A 24990-nucleotide genomic window follows, 5' to 3' on the forward strand; every position below is an offset into this window, starting at 1 on the left:
CCATGAAATGGATCTTTACCCTCTTTTGTCTTGAAGAGAGAATTACATTTAAAAAATAATTAAGACAAAGGGAGCCGGTTGAGGCGCTGCGTGTGTGCTTGGCGCGCACAAATACATTTTACATGTGGCCTTACGTGTTTGGAAGTTCACTTTAAGTACAACATATGAATCGGATTTCATTTCCTACTAAACTCTAATTAAGACTGAGATTCTTCATTCGCCGGGCATTGGGGACCTCACGAGTGCACGAATGAATGAAATAACCACCAGCTATGAACAATGAGTACTAAGAGCAACGATGGTAACAATGAATAACCAGCTGTCACGCTGGTTAACAGCACACGCTCTAAAGCCCTATTATCCAGCTGGAATCAAAGCCCCTCAACTCAGCAGCCGTGACCTCGGGCGAGCTATCTACCGGCCCCCCACACGCAGACCGGACCCACCTAGGCGGGCGTCCCCGAAAACCCGGGCAGGTGAGCACTCCTGGTTCACCTCCCTGGAGCCCAGAACAGAACTGCACATGTTGGCCGGCGGCCCGGCGCGCAGGCGCAGCACGAGCAGGTGGGCGTGGTCAGGGGGCCGGGCGGGCCGACGCACGCAGAGGGGGCGGGGCCGCGCCTGCGCAGGCCGCCTGCCATGGCGGCCGTCTGAGCCCCGCTGCGAGAGGGTCGGGTGGGACTCCGGGCTGCGGCCGGGCCCGGAGCCGGTAAGCCTGTGGGAGAGGTGGTGGGGCGAGGGAAGGGGCGGGGTCTCCTGGCACCAAGTCCCGTGTTCAAATCCCACCTCGGCCCTGAAGCCTCGGATAGGCAGAGCGAGCACGTGACAAAATGTTGATGGTCATTGAATCACTAAGCAGTGAGTATGTGCTTACATGCCATACCCTCAACTTCCTTGTCTGCTTAAAAATCCTCATAATAAAGTTGGAAAAAGTTAAAAGGGAAACGAAACATTATGCCGAACATAAGAGATTACCACGACAATGAACACAGTGCAAACAAAATAGCACGATTCTGGGCGGATTCTTTTCCCTTGCCCAGCTCGGGAACTCCCTGGAACCAGGCTGCTGTCCCCATCCCAGGACGGTGCGGAGCCCGGGCAAGGGGCGCGCTCCCAGCCAGTTTCTTTAGGAAAAATTTAAAAGAAGGGACGAGGAAAGCGCTTCCCCAGGTGATATCGCGCTGCTACCACCTGGCTGGGGAGTTTACTCTGTGCTGCCCTCTGTGGGGCCTGCTGTCCACTCGCAGGTGCTGCTCTTTGACAATCAGCGCGGAGCCTCGGCCTTGTAGCTGCTCCCACCCCCACCATGGACGAGGTCACCTTCAAAAGTGACACAGTGCTCTCCGACGTCCACCTCTACACCCCCAACCAGAGACACCTCATGGTGCGGCTGAACAGCATGGGGCAGCCCGGTAAGGTCCTGCCTGGTGTGTGCGGAGGGGCCTGGCACCCTGTGGACCCCAGTGTTTTCTCAGACTCGTTTTGGGGGGAAAGGTTGGGAAGACTGGACGAACTGTTATCATCACACCGGTCAGTGCTTTCTTTCCCTGAGGAAACTGTGCTTTGCTGAGCACCTGCTGGGTGCCAGGCAGAAGTGAATGGGCTGAGCTCTGCCTGGAGTCCAACAGGGAGACAGGGCCCTCCATCCCTTCTGCCCCCACCCCAGTCCAGCACTCTCCCTCCCTTGCTGGCTGCCTCTAGCTCCTCCCACCAGGGCTCCCTGGCTTTTCCCCTGCACTCTCCCCCACTCAGCTCCCCAGATGCCAAGGGATCCCTTGAAAATGTCGATCACATTGCTGCCCTAATTTAGACCTCCAGTGGCTTCCCCTTGCTCCTAGAGTAAAATCAGGCTCCTTGGCGTAGCCTGCAAGGCCCAGCTCGCCGAGCCCCTGCCTCTGTGTCCACACTTATTTCCCTCTCCCTTACCGCTCTGTGGCCACTTTCTTTTCTTTTTTAAATTTTGTTTTATTGCTTAAAGTATTACAAAGAGTATTACATTTGTCTCCTCCCCCCCCCCCCCCCCGACCTTCCCCCGGCCTCCCCTACCCCCATTGGTTATGCTTATATGCATGCATACCAGTCCTTCGGTTGATCCCTTACCACCCCCCCGCCCAACCCTCCCTGGCCTTCCCACTGTAGTTTGTGGCCACTTTCCGCTCCTTTCTGCCCGTGACACACTGCACACACCTTCCTTCCTCAGTGTGTTTGCTTTTGCTGTTCACTCCGCCCAGAACATTCTTTCCTCTTCGCTCTGGCTCCCCAGATGTCGCATCAGACGGACCCTCTCCGGCCACCCTTCCCAGCTCCAATCACTGTGCAATTAGCTTGTTACTCTGGTGTGACTAAGAACTTCCCCTTCCCTCGTGTCTCAGTGTGGATTCCTGGATTCCGGAAACTGAGGCTCACAATAGATAAGTGATTTGCCCAGGGTCAGGCAGCCTGGGGAGATGGAGGACTCCAGCCTAGGACTGTCCACCCAAGTCCTTGCTCCTCCCGCCTCCAGCCTGCCTCTCCTGACACACATCCTCTTCCTGAAACCTGTCCCAGTGACTCCCTGGCCACCGGATGGTGAGGGACACTTGGTATCCTTGTATCCTTGGTATCCTTGGTATCCTCCAGACCTTAAATGGAAGAGTGTTGTGAGAAGGGCATCCGCTGAGGAGTCCAGCAGACCAGGTGTGAGTCTTGCCTCCGCCTCAGCCACCTTCCAAGCTGTGTGGCCTTGTGGGCTCACTTAATTTCTCAGCCTCAGTTTCCGTGTCTCTGAGATGGAGCCATTACTGCTGTCTCCATAGCCACTGTGAGGATGAAGTGAGGTAATGCGGGCGGAGTGCCTCCATTGTCGATGCTCATCAAATGTACCAAGTAGCTGTCGTCCTCGGTGGTGGTTGCGGCTACTGTGGTGTCCCCAGTGTCATGGCTGAGTCAAACAGGCCTTTCCCACTGGCATGCCTCTGCCTCCCCTGGCCTTTACCACGCCTTCTAGAAGTCAGACATCAAGTTTTCCGAAAGGAGGGGAAGGGAGAGAGAAATAGTCTCCTTTTGTGTTTTGTCTTTCAGTTTTTCTGTCCCAGTTCAAGCTTTTGTGGAACCAGGACTCTCAGACAGACTCGGGGACCATGGGAGGTGATCATAGAGATGTCCCCAGAGAGGAGACTCCAGCTAGGACAGACAGCACCGGGTCCCCTCCTGGGCGTGGCCACAGTGGTGCAGGTTCCCCCCTCCAGGCCGGTGTCCACGCCGCTGGGCAGGAAGGGACAGGAGCTCAGCTGGACGAGGATGGGGATTTGGACGTTGTGAGAAGACCACGAGCTGCCTCTGACCCCGACCCTGTTTGGCCTCCGAGAGACAAGGTACACCCCATGATTCTAGCGCAGGAAGAAGAGGACGTGCTGGGAGACGAAGCACAGGAGAGCAGCACCCACAGTATCATCAAAATAGGTAAATGAAGGTCTTGCTCGTCTGCCACCAAGGCGGCACCACAGTACTGATCAGGTCACGTGTCTGAGGCTGGCTCTGTGTTCAGGCCCAGGCCAGGCAATCAGCGTTCGCCATCACCTCCTCCAGGACGCCCTCCGCTTCTGCCTCCCACATTGATGTTCTGACCCAGTTGGCAGGCTGGTGGTGTGGGTCAGGGGGAGAGGGTGTGGAACACTGGGCTAGCTTGGCCAGGGAGCCATGAGAGATTTTGGAGCTAGAATGTGGCACAGGGGGGCAAGGAGGTAGATCCAGGATTAATCTGGAGGAGTTTGTGAGCCAGTCAGATGGACCGGGAGCGGGGAGCTGGGAGCCAGGTCGGGAAGGAGAGGTGACAGCGTAGCAGGAGACATGGGTCCGGAAAGAGGCTTCACCTCAGCACAGGGGTGGAGCAGAGGGCTTTGGTGACACCAGGATTTCAAATCCCTGGAAGTGCCAGGATCTACATGGATCCGGGGCAGGAATGAGCCAGTGCTGGTTAGACACCTGTCGTGTTCTGATATTTTACCTACATCACCTCATGTAGTCTTCACAGCCCCCTCTGAGGGGAGTATGGATGAGGAAGTGACAAGCCCAAGGCCATGTTGCTTGGCGATGAATCCATGTGATCTGTCTCCACAGCCAGGACTCTTGTCACCCCCAGCGCTGCTCATTTTGGGGAGAGGAGCTCTGGTTTGAGTCTGTTCATTGAGATCCACGGTCCCTGATGGTGCTTGAGGACCCAAATTAACCTGGGCCTGGTTGGGGGCAGACAGACAGACAGGCTAGCAGCCCTGACAGCCACCTGCCCACATGTTAACAGTCCACTATTGAGTGCCTGCCGGCACCAGGAAGGCTGGTCCCAGCAAGTCCAGACACGGAATTCATGCCAGAACCTTGTTCTATGTGTCCTGTGCATTCCCTCTGGTCCTCACGGCCTTTCCAAGGATGAACATTCCCATTTCACAGAGGAGGGAGCTGAGGCTCAGAGGCATTAAACTTGCCTGAGCCATGATTCATACCCAGGTCTGTCTGATGCCACAGCCTGTGTTCTTACCCACGTATGTGATCAAAACATTGCAAATTTTTGTTTGGGGGACTGGCTCATTGGCTCATTTCACTCTCAATCCTCACTTGGCCTCCCTGCGCGGATTGGGGGAGTGGTCAGGGGAAGAGAGGAGCAGACTTGGTTATTTCATAAGTGTTTGGCCTGTGGTGTGCATGTGTTTAGTGTTCTGGGAACTTACCATCCTGCAAGCAAAAGATCAAGCCTCACAGGAAAGGGCTGGTGTGTGGCCTGCTCCCCACCCACCCATCTCCCTGTATCCCGGTGCCAAAAGTTCACCTTTCTTTTCTTTTCTTTTTCTTTTTTTAAATATATTTTTATTGATTTCAGAGAGGAAGGAAGAGGGAGAGAGAGATGGAAACATCAGTGTCTTTATCTGTAAAATGGGTTGGTGATAACTACGCACAGGGCCATTATGAGGGTCACGTAAAATCCTCTGTCCCAGCCCCAGGCCTGGCTCGGGGGAGGTGTCCACCCCTGTGGGATCTCCTTGGGCAGGCCCTCCTGGGGGAAGCATCACCCACGCTCCTTCCAACCTGGCTATCTCCTCCCCTCCTTAGTCCCTGGGTCCTGAGCTTGGGGTTTGACTCTTGCACGTCCAGTAAGCGTGCGAAGCTACCCTGCTGTGCATGTGTTGTGTTTTTAAATTTGATAGCCATCGCCATCTCGCTTGAAAATATAAGAGCCAGTTCTTATTTAACAGCAAACATGTTTGCCATCATTCCTTTTTCTCCTTGGTCTCATATTTCTGTTCTCTTCCCCCAACTGCCACCATCAGACTTTACCCTAACATATTTTGTGCTTGCGAATACTTTTTTTTTTAATATATATTTTATTAATTTTCTTACAGAGAGGAAGGGACAAGGATAGAGAGTTAGAAACATCGATGAGAGAGAAACATCAATCAGCTGCTTCCTGCACACTCCCTACTGGGAATGTGCCCGCAACCAAGGTACTTGCCCTTGGCCGAAATCGAACCTGGGACCCTTGAGTCTGCAGGCTGACGCTCTATCCACTGAGCCAAACCGGTTAGGGCGTGAATACTTCTTATATCCTTCTCTTCACGCAGAAAAGGATGTAAAACTCAAAGCTTATTTTGTCAACTTCTCATGTGGCTCTAAGTGAAAGGAAATATCGTGGAATGAGCTGTGATTATTATAAGCGTACACTTGATCAAAACAACATTAGGGTGACAATTGTAGTAAACAGTTATTAAACATGAAAAGTGGAGTGTGGGTGTGTGTGTGGTTAGGTTGAGCCAAGGCGATTGTGACCCTGGTCCTCAGGCTGTGGGGCAGAGGGTCCCAGCTCTCTGAGGGGGGCCCCTGGTGCCTGGACTGAGAGTGAAGCTCCGATGTCCCTCCCAGCTGGTGGCACAGCCTGTGTTTCTGCTGCTCCCTAGAGGCCCGACCCCAATGCCCATCCCACCGCGTGTGCAGCTTGCCATGCTCCTCCTCTGTGTTGTGTCCATCCCCATTTTCACAGCGGCCCTTTCTCTTTTGATTTCCATCCTGTCCAGAACACACCATGGCCACGCCCCTGGAGGATGTTGGCAAGCAGGTGGGTAGGTCCCATCCACTTCCCGTGGCCCTGAAGGGTCTCTCCGGAGCCTCACGTCACCTGTCCTTCCTTGTCCATCTCCCTCCAGGTGTGGCGGGGTGCCCTGTTCCTGGCTGACTATCTCCTGTTCCAACGGGACCTCTTCCAGGGACGCACCGTGCTGGAGCTCGGGGCGGGCACGGGGTTCACCAGCATCATTGCAGCCACCGCAGCGCAGACCGTGTATTGTACAGGTAACACCCACCATCTCAGCCTGAGGGGAAGCCGTCTCTTCACAAAGCGTGTACTGACTGTAAAAAAGTGAGAGAGCAATGCCCTCACCAGTTTGCTCATTAGTTAGAGCATCAGCCCACTGACAAAAGGGTCTCCGGTTCAGTTCTGGTCAAACATACCTCGGTTGCAGGCTCAGTCACCAGCCCCAGTCAGGGTGCATGTGGGAGGCAAGCAGTCGATGTGTCTCTCACACATCAATGTTTCTCTCTCTCGTCTCTCTCCCTCCCTTCCACTGTCTCTAAAAATATATGGAAAAAATATCCTCAGGTGAAGATTTTTAAAAAAAAGTGAGAGAGAGGAATGGAAATGGGACATTAGCTGCTACTGATTCTGCCTTCCTGTTCCGTGGTTTCTTCCACCCTCCCTTGTTTTCTCAATAATGTCAGAATGACCCAGCAACCGCCAGTCCTTGGCAGCTGGAGTTCTGCTTCAGAAGGTGCCGGGGGCTCTGCTGGAGCCTCTGATCACACCCCCGTGAAGGAGCAAACATCTCAGGAAACCACAAAGACTGCGCCTTTTATAAGGCTTAAAAACCAGCTTGTTATTTTTCCCCGCTTAAAGAAACCTTGATTACTCTTGTGGAGTAGAGCAAATTAAAATTACTCATAATTTTTGAATCCCCAGATTCAGTACGCAGTTTAGTGAGCACCTACTATGTGCCAGCTGTGGTTCTAGATGCAGGAGATCCGGGAATGAATAAAACAGATCAGGTTGGTGACATCAGGGAACAAATGTTTTAGAACCTATATTTTAGCTGTATATTTCTCTTATAATCCATTTTCTTTTGTGTGTACATCAAGCATGTCAGATGCTTGGACTGTACATACTCCCAAACAATAGCTGCAATCAAACTGTATATTCAGTACTGTATCCTCTAAAAATGTTCAAAAATAATTTTTTAAAATATATTTTTATTGATTTCAGAGAGGAAGGGAGAGGGGAGAGATAGAAACATCAATGATGAGTGAGAATCATAGATCAAGCCCACAACCCGGGCAGGTGCCCTGACTGGGAAGCAAACCGTAACCTCTGGTTCATAAGTGGACACTCAACCACTGAGCCATGTCAGCCAGGCTTGAAAACATTTTTTTTTTAAATATATATTTTATTGATTTTTTTTATAGAGAGGATGGTAAAGGGATAGAGAGTTAGAAACATCGATGAGAGAGAAACATCGATCAGCTGCCTCCTGCACACCTCCCACTGGGGATGTGCCCGCAACCAAGGTACATGCCCTTGACTGGAATCGAACCTGGGACCTCTCAGTCCACAGGCTGACGCTCTATCCACTGAGCCAAACCGGTCAGGGTTTGAAAACATTTTTTAGAGTATTTTCCCATGTCATTCCAAATTATTTATAAATAAGATTTTAATGACCAAGTAATGTTTCATCTTTTTTATTTTTACCATTTTCCTTTTGCTGGGCATATTGGTTGTTCCCATGACATTTTTGTTTGTTTTGCATCTGTCAGTTACACTGCAATGAGCACCTTTGTTCATTGTTAGACTAGATTCCTACTAGTGTGCCTTTTCTTAGGCTTTTGATACATGTTGCCAACTGCTTTCTTTTTAGTTTTTAATTTTGAAATAACATTAGACTCACTCAGAAGTTGCTCAAATATTACAGAAAGTGCCATGCACCCTTCACCAGCTCCCTTCAACAATAACATCTTACATAACCTAGTTGCTGAAAACCAGCAAATTGACATGAGTGACGGTCAGCTACATTCCTGACGTGCCCAACCTGCTCTTGTAGAGTGTTCACAGCTTATAAGACATTGCTAGCCCATCGGGCAGGTGCTGTCATTATGTTCTGAACCTTTAATGTCCACTAGTTGAAAATGGTGCCTGCTGAGGTGGTTTGCCTTTCATTGGTTCCTAGGTCCCATTTTCAAAGGCTGCATCTCTTGCTCCTGAGACAGGGAAGAGGAAGCTAGGGATGGCCTGTGATTGGGGCATGCTTTTCGGATATCCTAAGTCAACCGAGTCAGAAGTGTGCCAGCAGCCACCCTGTGTGATGCTCCTTGACACTTTCATGTCGGTTGCCAGTGAGCACTTCCCAGAGTCACACCTAATGCAACACCCCAGAGCTGTGCTCTCTGCCTAGTGCCTCACAGCAGGACGTGATCAAGGTGTCTTATCCTTGAGAGGGATTTACCACCATGGAGAAGAGAGCGTGCCCTGGGATGGCACATTACAGTTAATAAAACCTTCCATGTACATCAGGACCTGCTCCTAACTTCACAGTGAGTGGCCCTGGGCAGTTGCCAGGGAGCGTGTTGCCATCCCTTCGTCCAAATGTTAAGACTGAGGCTAAGGTCAAAGGGCTGGCCAAGGTCATATGCGGTAAGGGGTGGTGGAACAACCCCAGGGCTCCAGGGTCCCACCCCCACTCAGCCAGAGCAGCCCCTTTCTTATCTTTCATATGTTAGAGTCCCACACGAGATCTGGTTGGACAAAAACTATCATAGAGGGTTAAAAACTTCTGAACCAGTTTTGTGCCGTCGGGCACACACCATCAATATCCTCTCCACCCTGTGGCCCGGAGAAGGGACAGCTATGTGCCCTTTAAGAGCTGGGAGCTCTCCCTCTACCAGACTCTGCACGGCCCTGGGATAGAGACGGTAGTCTGGTCCCAGGGAGTCTGCAGTGGGCGGGATGGGGCGTCACAGCCACAGTGGCCTGGCAGGTGTCCTTAACAAGACTTTGTACCTTCCACACATACGTTCTAATTGGAAAATAATTTTTTGGCACAGCAAAATTCCTTCCCTCACCGCCCCCCCCCCCCCCCCCCCGTCACCCCTCGACCCCTGCAAGGATTCTCTGCATTGCAACTCAGTCCTGCTGAAATGATAGGAAACCCCACCTGGTCAGAGTAGCAGGCGGCTGGGGAAAGATGCCATGGCAGTGGCAGTGAATCGTGCACAGGAGAGCTGCCTCCAGCCTGTTTGAATTTGTTCTGTGTATCCATTAATCACATCCAAACACCCCTCTAACTCTGGTCAGTTTTCTGGGGTGTCAAAGAGTGAGCCTAGACTTGGAGTCAGAGACACTTAGGTTCAAATCCCAGCCCTTGTTCTTACTAGTGGCATGACCTTGCTCAAGCCTTCCTCTGTGAGATGGGAGCCGTGATCCCGGCTTGTGGGTGGTTAAAAACAGCGTGGCTATGGGATGTGCCGTGCAGGTTTCAGAAACTAGAGAAGGGGAGCTCACCCTTCCCTCTGGCGTGCACAGAGTCTGTCTCCACCAGGACGACCATCTCTTATTTAAAGGAAAGCTCATTAAAAAGAGCCTTAAGGTACATAGTTAATCTTGGCAGTAAAACACACAGGAGATGTTTAGTCTCAGTGTTGCACGTTTCTGTAGTCGTGCTGTTGACATCAGCTCTCCGGGCAACAACACGGAAATACAGCGTCATAGTGGCCGGCGCTTGATGGCGTATCCTTCTGTCGTTCCAGATGTCGGTGCAGACCTCTTGGCCATGTGCCAACGAAACATTGCCCTCAACAGCCACCTGACTGCCCCTGGAGGTGAGGCCCAGCCTGGGAGGGAAGGGTCTCTGTTTGGCAAGTGGGACAAACACCCAGGACCGTGACCTGGGAGACGGGGTTCCGCCTGCTTCCCTCTACACCCCGGCGAATGCAGGGACCAGAGCATTATTAGTTTCACATAGTTTCGGATCCTAGATGACTGTCCCTGCATCATCTCCTTCCCACGCCACAGCCAACGTCAGCCCTCTCCCTCCTGCACGTCACGGTGGCCCCTCCCTCATCACCCAGGTCCTTGTCTGACCCGGCCAAGCTGTCCTCCATGTAGCATCCAGAGTGACCTTTCTAGATGGAGCCTGACCTCTTCAAGGGGTAAAGTTCGAACTCTTTCTCTGGCTCCCAAACCTCCTGGTCCACCCCTGCCTGCCTCCCCTGCCTCTTCTCCTGATGGTCCCGCTCCAGCCCTGCATTCAGTGAGCCGAGGACCCATTTCAGATGCCCCTCCCTCTGTCGGAACGTCCCCCCTGCCAGCCTGCACCACCTGCAAGAATAAGCTTGCGTGGTACATGCCAGCAGCTAACTCCTCATTGGACTACTTGTGCAGACCTTTATCCTCTGAGCAGCCTGGGGCGCTTTTCCAGATTCAGATTCGGTCATTCCAGCTGCCAACCTTTTATAGGTTTCCCGATGCTCTCCGAGTACAGACCGAATTTGTTTGCTTGTCTGAGATCTGCAGGATCTGGCCCTATCTGTCTGTAGCCCCTCCCACACAGCGGTTCCTCCAGCCAAGTCTTCCTGGCCTTGTTGGAGGTTCCCCTCCCCTTGAGGCCTGCGCACTTGCTGCTCCCTCTGCCCGGAACGGCCTTCTCTCCCTCCTCCTCCATCAGTTCCTAATTATGCTCCGAGCTCCAGATGCGGTCACAGCCCCGTCACAGACACTCATGACACCTTGGACCATTGCATTTGACATTTGTTGATGCGACTGGTTGATTGGTGTCTGCCACCCCGTTGGACCACATGCCCCATGAGCCAGGGCCCTGTCTGTGGTGTTTGTTTAGGGTACGGTACCCAGTCAACAGGACGAAGCACGAAGCAGGCATGGTTGCCTTCTCTGGGCCTTCCCAACACCCTCTCCGACACGAGAGCCCCCTTTCCTCCCGGGCACCTGCACACCCCTTTAACATTGCCCTGACCTCCTGCCTTGTCCGTGTCTGCTAACTTGCCAGTCTCTCCTCAGCTGTGGGTCCCCAGGGACAGGCACGTGTCTCATAAATCTTTGTATTCCCTGTGCCTGGCATGGGACCTAATACGCAGCACTCAAAAAATGCTGGATGGGTGGCTGGGTGGGTGGATGGATGGATAACAGGATGTATATGGATGAGTGGGAAGATGGGTGGATAGGAAGGAGAGAGGGAGAATAAAGGAGGGTGAGATGGATGGAGGGGTTTTGGTGTACAGTGTAAACGTTTCTCCTTTTTCCTAATTGTTTACAGAGCTTGGGAAGTTCTGTTTGTTTGTTTTACAGGTGGTGGAGTTAAGGTCAGAGAACTGGACTGGCTGAAAGACGACTTCTGCACTGGTGCGTGTCTTCCTCTCGTGTCCCATTTGATTCAGTGGTTCCTGGTAATATCTCAAGGCCAGTGGTCCTGTGGCCTTGACCGACAGCAGATCCAGGCTGCTACCATGGTCCACAGCTCACAGCAAGTTCCCTTCAGTGGCTGAAAGTGACAGGTGTTATTCATGGCACCTGCTGTGTGCCAGGCACCTTCCATTCATGGTATTCAGACTCCACAGTGTCACTGTGCAGCAGGTGTGCACCCCTGAGTAATGAGTGGAGACCAGTGCTCGGGGTGAGCGCCCACCCAGGGGATCCGGTGTGGACCAGGTCTCCGACTCCAGGGTCCCACAGCAGGGAGTCGGCCACATGGCTTCGGAGCTCTGGGTGAGGGTTTTCTGAATTCCTTCTACAAACTGTTTCAGACCTGTAGGCTTGCTCTTTCTTTGTATGAAAACTTCTTTGCCCTGTAAGACGTCAGGCAGGGAAAATCATTGCTTGTGGAGTACCTGTCACCGACCAAGCACGTAGCATACCTTAGGTCCTGTCCCCTCCCCAGCCATCCTCTGAGGGAGCCGCCTAGTGCGGACCCTGAAACCAGAGGTGAAGCCCTTTCCCGGGGTCGCACAGTGAGCACGGGTGGGGAGCCAGGGACACGGGACAGGTCCTGTTTGCACGGGCTGCGGGCAAGGCAGAGGGTGAGGCCAAGTCCACCCGTCCCCACTCACTGCGCTGCCCCCTCGCGGAAGGGCACCTCTCACTGTGGTCCCGCATAGGCAGCCGTGTCCCTGAAGCTGGGGCGCTGGGACTCGGGGCTGCCTGGCAGTGCCTGCTGCACCCAACGGCCCCAACCCCATTTCTTCTGAAGCCTCAGTCTGTCTCTCTGTGAGAGTTGGTGGCCACAGAGAAAGGAGAGAGCACAAACACTGTTTCTTCTTTTCTCCCAGACCCTGAAGTCCCCTTTAGCTGGTCGGAAGAGGACATCTCCGACCTGTACGGCCACACCACCATACTGCTCGCGGCCGAAGGTGAGCGCCGGCCCCTCACAGCCAGTGTCATCGTCACGGGCCACACGCAGCACACGCCACTCAGTGTCCTCTGCGTCTAGGACAGCCATGGGCAAACTACGGCCCGCGGCCACATCCGGCCCGTTAAGCTGTTCTATCCGGCCCGCGGAGCCCAAAGAGCGGAGGGTTCTCTTGCTCTCCCCTCCGCTCCTTCACCAGCAGCAGTGTTAACATGTATTAGTTCACACAAACACTCCATCCATGCTTTTGTTCCGGCCCTCCGGTCCAGTTTAAGAACCCATTGTGGCCCTTGAGTCAAAAAGTTTGCCCACCCCTGGTCTAGGAGCACCTTCCCGGGACATCCCCACATCTCCGTGCAGTGTGAATTCCGGGAACTGATGCTCCGATTCATCCGGGCCCCGTCCGTGGTGGCGTGGGGTCCTCTGAGGAACAGATTTCTCTGGTATTTGCACGTTTTCCCCTAATGCCTGTTTTCTTCCCTGCAGTGTTCTACGACGATGACCTAACGGATGCTCTGTTTAAAACACTCTTCCGACTCGCTCACAGATTGAAAAACGCCTGCACAGCCATTTTCTCTGTGGAGAAGAGGTGAGCTCTGGGCCAGAGGGGCCGAGGGGAAGGTGAGAGGGGGGTGCTGGCGTTCTGTGAGCCAGGCTTGCCTTCTAAACACATCACAGTCAGTGTCCTTACTGTCGCTCATTTACTCAGCATCTACTGTATGCCCTGCACACTCCATATAATCCACACACCAGCCCACCTGTGTGGGCACTGCCATCCCAATTCTCAGGTGAGGAGAGGAAGTCCGAGTGCCATCAGGGAACCTTCCTGGCCACAGCTGGTGGTTAAGGGCTTGAACGTAGGCTGTGCACCAGAGCCGAGGCGCGTGGCCACCGCACTGTCGAGGGCCTTTGCTCTTTCTGCGCGTTCCCTCCGGGCCACTCTGTCTCCTTGGTCCCAGGCCTCTGTCCTCTCCCTGATGCAGACGCAGCCCTCCAGGACGTTCCGCTGGAATGGCCTGAACTGCTCAGACTCCTGCTGATGCAGCATCCATCTCGTGACAGGCCAGGGCTAGACACTCTGCACAGCTCTCTGAGCCTACCATAGGCCACAGCTTTCCTGAAGGCAGCTCGGAACACGTATCAAAAGCCACCACACCGAACGTAATCACTCACCCAGCAATTCAGCACCTAGAAACTCAGCCTGTGGAAGCAATCACAGCTCTGAACAAAGCCATCCACACGGCAAGTTTGCTGTTTACACCGATAGTATCTAGGACTGCCTTCAAGGCCCACATGACCAAGGGCAGCACATGACCAGTGACCCCCACCTGAATTCTGATTAGAGGCCATAAAGGGAAAAATCGAGACAGCCAGGAAAAGTTGAATACTGACTAGCTACTTGATGATAAAGAATTATCATTGAATTTACCCGGCCAGTGTGGTTCATTGGTTGAGCCTTGACCCATGAACCAAGAGGTTGGTCACTGGTTCGATTCTGGCTCAGGGCACATGCCTGGGTTGCAGGCTTGATCCCTAGTAGGGGGCATGCAGGAGGCAGCCAATCAATAATTCATCAATGTTGTTCTCTCTAAAATCAATAAAAGCATTTTATTTTAAAAATAAAAGAATTATCATTGAATTTGTTTTAGGTCAAAAGATCCTTTATGTTTTCAAGATACACACAGACACATGCATGGAAGAAATTCTGTGATGTCTGACATTTTCTTTTTAATCGAGTGGTGGAAGGAAGGCAGAGGTGACAGAGGCTGAAGCTGGGCAGTCTGTTACCTGTTCTCGCTCTTTAATATCTTTGACATTTTCTTAGAAAAAAAATTTTGGAAAGAAACAGAGTTTGAATTTCAAGTTGAGTCGTGTTGCAGACTAGGTTGTAGAGAGGTGTGAGTGGCCCAGCTGGAGATGCTCTGTGAGGACTCAGTTCTGGTCATCTCCCCTCCCCCTCTAACCCCCCCTCCCATAGCTCCCCACCCCACCCACTTCCCAGCAGCGTTCCTCTTCCCACAGGTTCTCGCAGGCCTCTGCCCCGCCCTGTGCCACTGCCCTGTCATGGACAAGCCATGCCCAGATCTGTGCTGGCCTCAGATGTTAGTCTGTGTCCACCTTGTACGCCAATTTGTAGCTCCTTGGGCCATGGGGTCACTTGAGCACGTGCGTTCAGCTCTGAGGCTGTCTCCACAGCTGTAAAGTGGAGGTGGTAGCTGTGTCCACCTCCCCGGCCGCCCTGCTGACCAGGCAGGCTGCGCGCCCAGATGCTCAGCACACAGTGGGCACTCGGAAAACCCACCAGCCGGAAGGCCCGCAGTGGGGACAGCAGTGTGTGGTCTGCTTGTTTGCAGGCTGAACTTCACGCTTAGTCACCTGGACGTCACCTGCGAGGCCTACGACCACTTCCGCGCCTGCCTGCGGCAGCTGGAGCAGCTCCAGGACGGCCAGCTGCGCTTCGCGGTGGAGCCGGTGGAAGCCGCCTTCCCGCAGAGCCTGGAGTATGAGCGCATCCGGCAGCTGGTGGGTGCTCTGGCGGGACGCTGTTGAGTCGGCAACGTGCTCTCTCTAGTGAAGCCCGTGATGGGATCTCCCTGCTCCTAAGTCACCGTGCTCAGGGGTGGGCCTGCAGGTGAACCGTCACCTCACAGCGCAGTGTTTCCCTGTGGGCCCTTGGGGCTCAGTTGCGGGAGCCACTTGGTTGGGTTGAAGATCTTGGTGCAGGGACTTCCGGTGCTGATGGTGGCATCTTCAACGGGGGAAATGTGCTGGCCTTGCGGACCAGGCAGGCTTGTCTGGTGACCGATGGCCTTCTGACCCCGCAATGGGGTCCCACCATATCAGGCCTCTTAGTAAGCATCCTGATGACATCATCCCTGTCCCAGTTAATGCCTCGGTGAGTCACCCAGCCAGGGAGCAGCGGAGCTGGGGCTTAAGCCTACAGCCACTGACCTCCGGTGACTGTTTCTAAGCCCAGCACTTGGAGAAAACTTGAAAAGTTAAAATTACCCTTGAAAATCCTGTAACGTTACCAGGAGCAGGATTCACAGACGTCCAAGGCTCCAGAATTCACGTCTTTTGTTCGTTACCTTCGGCCTGTGGCCTCCCTTTCGCTGGGTCTGGAAATCTGAGCCTGGTTCTGAGGAGGAAAGGGGAGGAGCACACTCCTGTCCTTCCCCAAAGCAAGCGCAGCACTGCATCTGTGCGGTTGCCGTCTGCGAGGAGGTGTGTGTGTGACGGCTGTTGACTTGGCCCCGAGTCCTGGTGACCCTGTGGCTGAGTGCTGTCCAGTGTCCTGTCCTTTGCGGCCCTGCTCAGGCCTGTGGCATCTTTCATGGAGTCAGTCCCTCTCATCTCTCATGTTTGGCCTTTCTCTTCTCCTGCCGCCTTCTGTTTTTCCCAGCATTCCTGTCTTTTCCAAGGAGCCTGTGATGTGCCTGCAGGAGGGTGGCTCAGTGTGTCGTTTCTGCCTCCAGCGCTGCTTCAGGCTTCATTTGCTCTAAGACCCATGTGTTCATCTTTCTGGCAGTCCAGGCTATTCGTAGAGCTTTTCTGCAGCAGCATATTTCAGATGCACCCTGTCAGTCTTCCCTGTCCGATTTCCCCCTCTGCTCATTGCTCCACTGCCTCTGGGCAGCCTCCCTGCCCCTTAGCGCGCTGCTTGTCAGCCTCCCGGTAGACAGCAAACAGGACATGGAGCTCCCACTAAGAACCTGGCGTGTTGTACCTTCTCCACCTGCAGCCACAGCTGCTTCTAAATTCAGCAGCCACGGTACAGGGCACTAAAGACCTGCCCAGCTGGAGAGACTGTGGCAGCTTGCTGCCCCTTCCTGGTTCCTATTGACCGTGTGGCATCTGGTGCCTCCTGGACTCCTGCTGGGACCTACGCATCCACTTCTCCACAGTGAAGCAGAGAGAACAGCCGGAGCAGAGAGGCGAGGGGACGGGCCCGCTCCTGCAGTTGTTTGCCTGCTGCCCTGGCTCACGTGTTGTTTGTTCTTTGCTAATTATGTCCCTTATGAAATTGTGAGGCCTCCTCTGGGCATCTGGGAATCTCGCCTTTCTCTGTTTGCTGCAGGAGCTGTGGAAGATCTTTGTGGAACCAGGAACGTGACCCGTTGCGTCTGCCAGTACAGTTCCTCCACTGTCCTGATCGGCTCTAATAAAGTCAGAGGCTCCCAGAGGGATGGGCTCGAGATTCGAGACGGTAGCTTTTTTTTTTTGGAGAGAGAGAGAGAGACACACATCAATGTGAGAGCAAAACATCAATTGGCTGCCTCCTACACTCCCCCTCTGGAGGATTGAGCCTGCAGCCTGGGCATGTGCCCTGGCTAGGAATCAAACCAGCAAGGTTTCAGTGCACGGGGTGACGCCCAACCAACTGAGCCACACCGGCCAGGGTGAGGGGTTAGTGTTTTTAAAACGTGGCCGATGCACCTCCTATGATGCAGGATAGTTTTCTCGAGTCGGTTGCTCCTCCCAGAGAACGTCCCTGCCCCGCTGGAAGTCCATTCAGTTGTGTGTTCAGGCTGCCGACTTGTAATGCGATGCGGGATGTTTCAAGAGCTGCTCGGTCAAGTTGGGCAAATGTTCTCAACTTGATTCCACTCGCACTTCCCTTGGGGGCGGGCACCCAGGGCTGAGCCAGTCGTCGTCTACGCTCCCCTCCGCTGCTTACAAATGTGTTTAATATGTCGCCACAGTTACTGTAATAACACCACGCAGAGTGAGACTCGGAAGCCTCATTTCCTTCATGGCTGCGACCGTCCCTGTCCCTCCCTTTGGGAGGAGGAGGAAGGCACTGCACTCTCCTGGCAAGTGGAGCTTGAGCCTTTGTTTGCTGTTTTAACCCCTTATAACCAAAACGCATGTGTCTGTCTGGTTACCCTTTGTGCCTCTCTCCCATTTCCACCCCACCCTGTCACTCTGTACCCCTCTCCCACTGTCTCTGTCCTTTCCAATTTGGGTCCCATCTTCCCACTGCCCTTGGCTCTCCCTGCAGCACCCTTTCCCCGGCTTGCTCCTCCTGCCATTTTCCTCCAGAGCCCAGCATGACCCCTCCCACCTGCCCCTCATTGCCCAGACCTCCTGGCTTCTCTCCACCCCTCCAGCTGCAGCTGTCCCTGCCCAGGCTCACCTCTCCCCAAGCACCCAGGCCCATCACACTGCAGTCGTTGGCTTATCTGCACACCAGGGTTCAGGCAGTTGCAAGTCTTATTTCATCTTCATAGCAACTCTAGGTCAGCAGCCTGGCTATACCCATTTAACAGTTGGGAAGACTGAGGCTCCAAAAGGAAAAAAAAATATCTCCATGAGGTCAGGTATCCAGTTAGTCTTAATAGCAATATATTCCTGGCATATGGCCTGGCCCACAGTAGGTATGGACACATGTTGAGGGAATCACTAGTGTGAATTATTGCTAGGACGGTGTTTCCCGGTTGCAGGCTCCAGCGGCATTTGGCCATGTTTGCAAACATTTTTGATCATTACAACTTGAGGAGATGGGTGCTGCTGACCAGGGGCACTGCTAAACGCGTGCAGTGCACAGGACAGCTCCCCCCACAACTGAGAATGATCCAGCCCCAAATGGTAACAGTGCTGAGGTTGAGAAACCCTGACCTGCAATAGGAGATTAGCTACTTGAGGAAAGAAAAATGGGTCTCCGCCGAACCTGCAGTGAAGGCGATACGGGAGAATGAATCTCACCCCTCCTCTCCAGAAGTGGGAAGAAAATCTACACACACTAGCCCTAAATCTTACAAAGACCCTAAAAGGCTGAAGGGATCCCCATAATGAGAAATCTGAAGCTCAGAGAGGTTAAGCAACTTGCTCAGCATCACACAGCTACCAAGTGGCAGAGTCAGGCTCAGAGCCTGTGCCCGGCTGATCCCGATGCCCATGCTCTTCCCACATTCCCACAAGCAGCAGTGGTGGCGGGCGCCGACTGGGAGCTTGTTAGAACAGCAGCCCGGCCCAGACCCAAGTTGAACCTGCATTTTGCTAGGACCCCCAGGGGCTCGCATGCACAGTGTTTCAGGAGCATAGCCTTCGAGCTACTCCCGTTTTCCAGGATTGCTACTCAGACGTGGTGTGATGGGGCCGAGTCGCAGAACACGACGGGACATTAGTAATGAGTCTTGAAAGAGAACCCCACTGCACAGCCCCAGCCGGGCATGTGTCAGCACTAGCGGCCACACTGATAGCACTCCTGGGGACAAGCCTTAAGTGTAATTGGCACCAAGCAACAGCGTTGTGGCACCTTTCACCTGGCACATTCGGGCAAATGCTTTTATGTCTGAGCCGCTCAGCCTGAAGCTTCCTCTAAGACTTAGAGTCTGAGTGGAGCCAGGAGTTAATCTCGACCACTGTAGCTCACAGCACGGCCAGACGTTCGCTTCTGGGAGTCGAATGCGCCCTCCTCGCCGTGCTGTACGGCTTCGCTTGAGCCTCTGTAAGTACTTGTTTAAGCGGCAACGTTTCAAAATCATCAAACCAGGGAGATGTTTGGGGAATTAACCCAGGCCATTGGACCCAATTCTTTTTTGACACGTTCTCACATTTTCAGAGAAATATGTGGCTCAAGAAGGGGACTTGGTTCAAACCTGCACGGGAAAGATGGTGAAACCAGCAAATGGCGAAGCACACAGACCGCCCAGGGTCTCCCCAGTCCTGGGCGGGGCCCCACGCTGCCATTTAACAAGCTCCCAGGTGACACTGGTGCTGCTGGTGCGGCAACCACACTGTGAAGAGCAAGGCTATGACTCCTCCTTCCTGGTTAAGAGCGTAAGCTCGGGTTGGGCGGACCTGGGTTCCAATACGACTGCCATGGAGCAGCAGCCACATGACTGGACACATGACCTCGCTCGCCTCTCTGCCCCTCAGCTCTCTCATCGGTGAATGGTGCCACTCCTCTTCCAGTTACCCTGAAGGTTGTGTTAGCTGATTCGTGTAAGATGCCCAGGGGCATTTTCAGTAGATTGCCGATATGGTCCTAATAGGGTTTTTTTTCTCCTCAATATATTTTTATTGATTTCAGAGAGAAAGGGAGAGGGAGAGTACAGGAGGCAGCCTAACAATGATTCTCTCTCATCATAGATGTTTGTATCTCTCGCTCCCTCTCCCTTCCTCTCTGAAATCAATAAAAATATATTAAAAAATAAAATAAAACATATTAAAAAACACACACACAATGAGAAGACGGCTGTCTGTGAACCTAGAAGCAGGCTCCCACCAGACACCACCAAATCCACTCACACCTTGTTCTGGGAAGAGGTATCCCCAGTAAAACCTGAGTTCCTTGTCTTCTATTTGGAGTTCAAGACAATTTCAATAATTCCTGAAGAAACAGAACGCAAACTGTTTTCCAAACCTTTCTGAAGCTGCAGTGGTTTGAATAGTGTTTGCCCCCCCACCCCCACCCCTCTGCCAAATGTAGGTCCGCATACTAACCCCCAGAATCTACAGTGGGAGCTTGTTTGGGAAAGGGTCTTTGCAGATGTAATTAAGTTATGGTCTATGTCCGTGGTCGGCAAACCGCGGCTCGCGAGCCACATGTGGCTCTTTGGCCCCTTGAGTGTGGCTCTTCCACAAAATACCACGTGCAGGCGCGCACGTACAGTGCAATTGAAACTTCCTGGCCCATGCTCAGAAGTCGGTATTTTGTGGAAGAGCCACACTCTGTGTCATCCTAGGTTTAGGGTGGGCCCTAAATCCAAAGGCAGGTATCCTTATAAGAAAAAAGAAAGGGAGATTTGAGACACAGAAGAAGGCAATGGACAACATATGCATATTGGAGTGATGTGGCCACAAGCCAAGGAATGCTAGAGCCACCAGAAGAGGCAGGAAGAATCCCCCAGAGCCTTGAGGGGTTTCTGACCTCCAGGACTGAGAGAATACATTTCTATTGTTTTAAGCCACCCAGTTTATGGTAATTTGTTGCGGCAGCCTCAGGAAACTAACACAGAGCCCAAAGGACATGCTTTCAGCATGTAAACTGACTTGTGGAGAAACTACAAGTCTAGTCTCCAAGAGCTGGGTTCTTCCCTACCCCACACTCTGCTCCTCAGCTACATAAAATGCCTCATCTCCCCAAGTCTACACTCCGTGTTGGCTAGGAGGATTTCATAAGCCAGCGGTTCTCAACCTTTGGTGGTTGAACGACCCTTTCACAGGGGTCACCTACGACCATCCTGCATATCAGATGTTTACATTACGATTCATAACAGTAGCAACATTACAGTTATGAAGTAGCAATAAAAATAATTTTATGGTTGGGTCACAACATGAGGAACTGTATTTAAAGGGCCAGAAGGTTGAGAACCACTGTCATAAGCGGATGTGTAAGAATACATGTTCTTCAGCATATATGATGGAAGGACATCCTTGTGAATTCGGGGACTTGCTCTTGGGGCTGGATATCAGTCATGAGTGTCAAGTCTCTGTAGATATCTGCCATGAGAGGTCATTGCATAAAACCCACCGTCCTGGCACAGGGCCCTCAAGGCCCCCAAGATCTGGCCTCTGCCTACGTTCCAGGCCATCCCAACCACCATACTGAATTCCCTCCTGCTCCCAGAACACACCGCACTCTTAGCCGTCGGCCTCTTGGCCCACGCCCACCCTGAAACCACCCTCACCCAGCCCGTCTGCTTTGTCCCTTCTTCCAGAAAGCGTTTCCCTCTGTGTTACAGCCCCTTTAAGATTCAGTGCGTAATTGTTTCCAAGTCTCGCTCACCAGGTGGTGAGCTCCAGGGCGGAAGCAGTGGCGTCATGTTCCTCTCCAGCCTGACACACCCAGTCATACCGCAAATATTTATCGAGCACTTTCCACATGCTGGATATTGACATGGGGAGCAAGACATCTCGTTTCCCTGCCCTCCGGGAGTCCACATACTACACAAGGCAGCAAGCAATAAACATAAATAAATACATACCACGTGTCAGGTGATGCAAAGAACAGTGCTCCAAAAACCACAATTAAGGCAAAAAGCTGACTGCATGCTTAGAGAGTCCCTATGTGCACAATTGAGCAGGTGCAGGCATTTTACAATAATGAAACACTCAAACTGTGCATGGCTGTCTGTTCTGTCCAGTGGGAAGATAATGCAAGGGGTACAGTGATTTTTGCCCTCTGGGACATTAACGAAATTTGTGTCTAATCTGGTAATTTCATCTCATCATAATCCCACTTACTATAAAAATCCTTGTTTTCTGTATTCTTTTTAAAAATGCTTTTTATTAATTTTTCTTTCTTCCTTTTTTTTTTTACTAGAGAGAGGGCAAGGGAGAGAGAGAGAGACAAAGAGAGAAACATCAATGTGAGAGAGAAACAGTGATCGATTGCCTTGGTACGCAGCCCAACTGCAGGTCGAACCTGCAGTACCTGGCTATGTGCCCTGACCGGAATTGAACCAGCAACCTTTTGGTACACCGGACAACACTCAACCAACTGAGCCAAACCAGCCAGGGCTTGTATTCCCTTTTTAACCAGCTCTGTCATCCTGCATAGTCCCTCACTCATGAATCAAATAAGACTTTGACACATGCTCCTGATCAAGTTTAAGGGAATTTGGTTCCCATGGTTTGAGAATTATAACCTTGATAGGGTTGATAAGTGCTACGAGGAAAATATGCTGTCCAGGGGGCTCAGTGAGCATTAATGAAGGAGAAGTGGTGGAGGGGGGTGACGGGGGCAGGTCCCGAAGAATAGGAAGGAGCCAGCTGTGTGGAGTGAATGAGTGGCTGAATGAATGAATGAACTGAACGGAACTTACTCTGGCCCAACCAGCCAATGGCAGGGAGCTTGTCCTTGGCTTCTGTCTCCCAACCAGCCTGGAGGTCATTGCCTCCTCTCTCGGGGACCAAGGCTGAGGAGGCAGAGCACCTCCTCTCTCCGCAGGCTCGCTGGAGGACTCTCGCCACGAGGTGGCGCGCCATCCTCACGAATCGACAGCAGAAATTCCCTAAGGAATCCAGGACATAGTCCTCAGTCCCCTTAGCCACTGGCAACTGCTCCAAAGTGTGGGTCCCAGTGACTGTTGGGGGACCCTAGCTAACCTGAAGTGCTACACTAGTGCTTACAGCAGCCAGCACCCCACTAGCCCCACGCCCTAATTCAGATCAAACCCACCTTTGTTAAGTACCTACCATTTATTCTGAGGTGTAAGCTGCGGCTCATGAAGCGTAGGTCACAGGACTCGGAAGTGACAAGGGTGGGGTCTGAGACTGTAGCCAGTGTTCTTCCCATTCCCCCTGCCCAGGCTAGGGGCTGTTGGTTTAAAAGCCAGAGGAGCTGTGTGGGTTGGAGACTATACTGTGCCATTGTCCTGGGGTAGGTCAGAGGGTTTGACTGCCAGCGCTGAGCCGTGACTCTCCCTTAGGCCTTAGGAAGCAACAGACATTGGGTCACACAGGAGCATTTCTTTGGGGCAAGAGTGTCTGGACCAGGAAGGAGCCAAGCTCAGAAATAGCCGCGTGGGCAGGTGGTGGAGTTCCCAGCTCCAGAGCTCACCAAGAAGAGATCCTGGAGCTGATGGTTTGGATGATGGGCCAAGGACAAACAGAAGAGCCTTCTCCCCACATCTTCCATTGGAGGCTACGGAGAGGCAATAAAGCGTGATGGTTAGAGCATGGTGCCTGGTGTCTGAACGGTGTCAAAACAGCCCAGCACTCACTCTCTGAGCCTCAGCACCCATGGCTGTAAAATGGGCGCTGCTAGTGCTTACCTCCCAAGGTTGTTCTTAATGATGCATGTAAGCCACCTATCACATAAGCCAACTCAGGGGAGAGGCACAGGAGATGGCAACCATCAACATCACCACCACCACCACCATCATCATCACTATTATCAATCACTCGCTGTTGCATTTCCATTAACTGCCTGTCTGGGGGGGATGTGGAAACTCTTCAGGCAGGTGCCTTCCTCAACGGTTAACAACGGTAAGACAATCTCATTTGCCTAACCACTTCTCCTAACTGTTACACTTGATTGACAGGATGGGTTATATTGGGGAGAAAAAAGTCAGTCAAGCTCTTGAGTGCATCATCCCTGAAATGTTTCCATGGCAACGCATACCTGGATGTTCCATGGGGAGGGCAGCCACTCAGGCAAGAGTCAGAATGAAGTGAAGAGATGCGGAGGGGGTCCTCCCATTCCTCCTATTTTTCTGGCTGTTTGTACAGTCCTGGGCAGGAGGCTTTACATAGGTCATCTCTTTTAACCCCCTATGGGGCAGGACTATTGTGCTTACCCCCATTTTACAGGTGAAGAAACTGAGGCTCAGGGAGGTTGAAACTTGCCCAAGGTCAGCCTTGTCAAGCCAGCGGAGTTATACGAGGACAAGGTTTCTCAACCTTGGCACTATTGACACTTGGGGCCAGGAAATTCTTTGTTGTGGGGCTGTCCTGTGCACTTAGATGTGCAGAGCATCCCCGACCTCTGCACACTGGTGCCAGCAGCACGTTCCTTTCCCGCCCAGTGTGACAACCCAAACTGTCTCCGGTCCTGGTTGGATGTGCCCAGTCCACCACCACGACTGGGTAGTAATTATTCCTTACACTGTACAGCTCTCTGCATTTATAAGGCTCTTTCACGGCACCTGCCTCACGGGATCCACATGGGACCAGGAGACTGGGGTCCTTAATGTGATGACCCTGTAACCCTGAAGACTCAGGGGATGGCCTTGGGAAAACAGGGCAAAACTCAGCCTTCTAATCTTGCTGAGCAGATGCATCTCATAGTATCACCTTGTTTTATGGGGGAGGGAACCCAGGATCAGAAAGCAGAAGAGAAGCCTCAGGGGTCCCTCAGCCTGTGAGCCATAGGGCTTCGAGGGAACCCCGGTGAGTCTGATTTGAGGCCAGTGGTTCCCCCTGTAGCTGCTAAGGACTCCTGATCCCCAAGTCATCTATTTATTCACACGCCACGCCACCACCCAGCTCACTGTGTCACGGACGTGAGGAGGGGTCAGGCAGCCTGGAGCCATGGGCAGCCCTGCTCAGGACCCAGCCTGGCAGGTGGCAGCCCCTCAGTGACCCAGGAAAGTGGCGCATTGGGAGGGTTGTCATCTCCCTGTGGTGACAGAGGAGGGCATTTCAACAAAAGCAGCTCTGATTCGGTGGGTGGTCCTCACAAGAAGGGGGGGCCTTAGTGAAGCGGGCGTGATTTCCCACGCGACATGCACAAGCCACCACATTTAATCCTCTCCGCAACCAGCAAGGATAAGCTACCATCTTATTCTAGAAAGCTGAGGCTCAAGGAGAGCCAGCGATGGGCCCCAAGTCACACTAAGTCCTGTGCACGTAGATGTTTAGCAGCATCCCTGGGGACAAAGGCCGGTCTGGGACTGGAGTCCAGAGAATCCATCTCAGGGGCTGCTCCCAGGAGCCACACCAGGTCAGGTACCTTCCAGGCAACACTGGAGGTACCTGGGCAGGCAGTCTGTGACCAGTGAGGGTAGTAGCTGGTGTATAAATACCCAGTGCCCTTGCCCCTGGGGAAAATGACTCTGAAATGCATGTTCTCCGCGGGCTCCCAGCAGAGTGCAGCTCCGCTACCTTCCCTTCC

General features: G+C 52.8%; 1 protein-coding gene across 5 annotated transcripts; it reads left to right on the forward strand.

The window, feature by feature from the left end:
- Positions 1-610: 610 nt before the first annotated feature.
- METTL22 (methyltransferase 22, Kin17 lysine) lies at positions 611-16628 on the forward strand. Of its 5 annotated transcripts, XM_059693129.1 has the most exons (11): positions 611-709; positions 1248-1412; positions 3061-3441; positions 6042-6082; positions 6171-6315; positions 9814-9885; positions 11369-11422; positions 12346-12426; positions 12912-13014; positions 14780-14948; positions 16504-16628. In XM_059693129.1, exons 2-11 carry the CDS (start codon positions 1307-1309, stop codon positions 16537-16539), a joined length of 1188 nt encoding a protein of 395 aa, XP_059549112.1. In that variant the 5' UTR covers positions 611-709; positions 1248-1306; the 3' UTR covers positions 16540-16628. The 5 variants fall into 5 exon arrangements, with proteins under 5 accessions (XP_059549112.1, XP_059549114.1, XP_059549110.1 ...); XM_059693131.1 differs by lacking the exons at positions 14780-14948; positions 16504-16628 and adding an exon at positions 13488-14017; XM_059693127.1 differs by lacking the exons at positions 14780-14948; positions 16504-16628 and adding an exon at positions 13135-13480.
- Positions 16629-24990: the final 8362 nt, after the last annotated feature.

The sequence above is a fragment of the Myotis daubentonii genome, chromosome 4 (genome assembly GCF_963259705.1).
Source record: "Myotis daubentonii chromosome 4, mMyoDau2.1, whole genome shotgun sequence".
NCBI classification, from domain to species: Eukaryota; Metazoa; Chordata; class Mammalia; order Chiroptera; family Vespertilionidae; genus Myotis; species Myotis daubentonii.